The sequence below is a fragment of the Capsicum annuum genome, chromosome 10 (genome assembly GCF_002878395.1).
Source record: "Capsicum annuum cultivar UCD-10X-F1 chromosome 10, UCD10Xv1.1, whole genome shotgun sequence".
NCBI lineage: Eukaryota > Viridiplantae > Streptophyta > Magnoliopsida > Solanales > Solanaceae > Capsicum > Capsicum annuum.
In genome coordinates this window covers 55,121,833-55,123,756 of record NC_061120.1, presented here as the reverse complement: position 1 = coordinate 55,123,756, position 1,924 = coordinate 55,121,833, and the positions used below count along the sequence as shown (strand labels likewise).

The 1,924-nt window shown below is 38.7% G+C and overlaps 1 protein-coding gene across 1 annotated transcript; it reads right to left on the bottom strand.

Annotated features, from left to right (window-relative positions):
• Positions 1–1,012: 1,012 nt before the first annotated feature.
• Positions 1,013–1,552, bottom strand: LOC124887730 (uncharacterized mitochondrial protein AtMg00860-like). Its single transcript, XM_047397640.1, has 2 exons — positions 1,355–1,552; positions 1,013–1,312 (listed from the first exon to the last, which is right to left on the bottom strand). Exons 1-2 carry the CDS (start codon positions 1,550–1,552, stop codon positions 1,013–1,015), a joined length of 498 nt encoding a protein of 165 aa, XP_047253596.1.
• Positions 1,553–1,924: the final 372 nt, after the last annotated feature.

Below are 1,924 nucleotides of genomic sequence, written 5' to 3'. Positions count from 1 at the left end.
GATTTATTCTCCTAGTTTGAGGAGGATTTGCTGTGGAAAACTTCAGATCAGTCCCCATCATGCTAAATAATGTATGCCATAACTGACCAGTGAATCGACATCTCTATCACTCACAATATCTCTTGGAAAACCAAAGTGCTTCACCACGTTCTTATAAAATAATCCTGCAGCAACTTCTGACGAGCAAGTAATTAGAGAAGTAACAAAAATAGCGTACTTCGAAACCTGTCCACCACTAAAATTATAGATGCATTGCCATCCACCTTAGAAAACCCAGAAATGAAGTCCATAGAGACAGATAACCATGGCCTTTCAGGAATAGGCAGAGGCTGTAACAAACCTACCTCCTTCATACATTCAGTTTTGTCTCTTTGACACACTTGATAAGTCTTCACATATGCTTCAATGTCATCTTCCATCTTAGGCTAGAAATATACTTAGGATAGTAGGGCTAACATCCGCTCAACACCAGGATGACCAGCCTAAGAAGTTTCAAGCGCCTCTTTCATTATGTCTTTTTGCAGTCCACTACCTTGAGGTACGACGATTCTCCCCCTTAAGGTAAAGGCGATCATCCTCGATCTAATACCTTCGAATAGTCCTATATTTCACTTGATCCATCCACTTGACGTAGAGTGGGTCATTTGTAGCACAAAATTTAATTTTGTCTAGAAAATCAGTCTTAAGTCTAGAAATAGAGTATACTGCAGCAAATACCTCTTTCCAACTTAGTGCATCAGAAACCTGGTTGTGCTTTCTTAGCTTGTGCTCCCACATGAAGTCATACTCAGCCAACAATTCCTGTTATCAGGCCTGATTTGGACTCAGCTTCTTTTGCGTCTTAAATAACATGTTCGCAACATTGTCTATCCGCACCACAAATCGAGTACCCAAAAAGTATACCCTCTAAGTCTATAAACAATGCACCACTATAACCATCTCCTTTTCATGGGTCGAATCATTGTTCAACATCACTCAATTTTTGACTTTTAAAGGCCACAGAATGGTCTTCTTACACCAAAACGCCTCCAACAGCCTTATCTGATGCATCAGTTTGTAGTTCAAAAGGTAACTCAAAGTCTAGAAGCTTTAAAATGGGCTTTGAAGCGATATCTTTCTTCAACATCTGAAATGCTGCATCGCCCTTATCAGACCACACCCACTTGACATCTTTCTTAAGCAAATCTGTCAAGGCCATATCTTTCTTAGTGTAACCTACAATGAACTTGTTATAATAGTTAGCCATCCCCAAGAATGATCTCAATTCCTTGATCCCACTGGGCGCCTTCCATTCAACATTTGTTTGCATCTTCTTCGGATCCAACAATTCATTAAATTGTTTTTACAATTCAACCAACTCTTCGGAAGCCATTATATAAGGAGCTTGTGCAGGGGAAATAGAACCTGGAATCAACTCTATCTTATGATCAATGTCCCTTTTTAGCGAAAACTCTTTAGGTAATTCAGGAGGCATCACATCAGTAAATTGCTTTAATACTTTAGGATCACAGTTCGGAACCTCCACTATCACATCTAGCTTCACTTCAATCATGGAGCAAGGAAAATTTCATCACCTTTCTTTAATCCTTTCTCAATCAAAATAACAGAAATGATAGGGCCCTTGTTATTTACTTTCTTTCTCTCTCCATAAGGATGAGCAACCTTGATAAAACTTGGATTGACTTTGTCCATGATCATCACTCCATCTAAGTGAGGAAAAGGAACAAAGCAAACTTTTCTAAGGAAATCTATCCCGAGAATGATTTCAAAATTACGGCATAGCCATCAAGTTATGCTTTCCTGTCCAACTTCCAACCACCATTTACACATCATAATCTATGCCTACAATGACTTATGCCTTTGAACTCATAGTTTGGACAAAGGATGTATTTTTATTTAACTTTAGACCATATTTTACAGCAAC

Excerpts from the sequence above, each read along its gene's own strand:
- LOC124887730 (XM_047397640.1), bottom strand. The coding sequence starts at position 1,552 with ATGATTGAAGTGAAGCTAGATGTGATAGTGGAGGTTCCGAACTGTGAT. Across the intron at positions 1,313-1,354 it reads TAATGGCTTCCGAAGAGTTG|AAGATGCAAACAAATGTTGA; the intron begins GTTGAATTGTAA and ends TTGGATCCGAAG.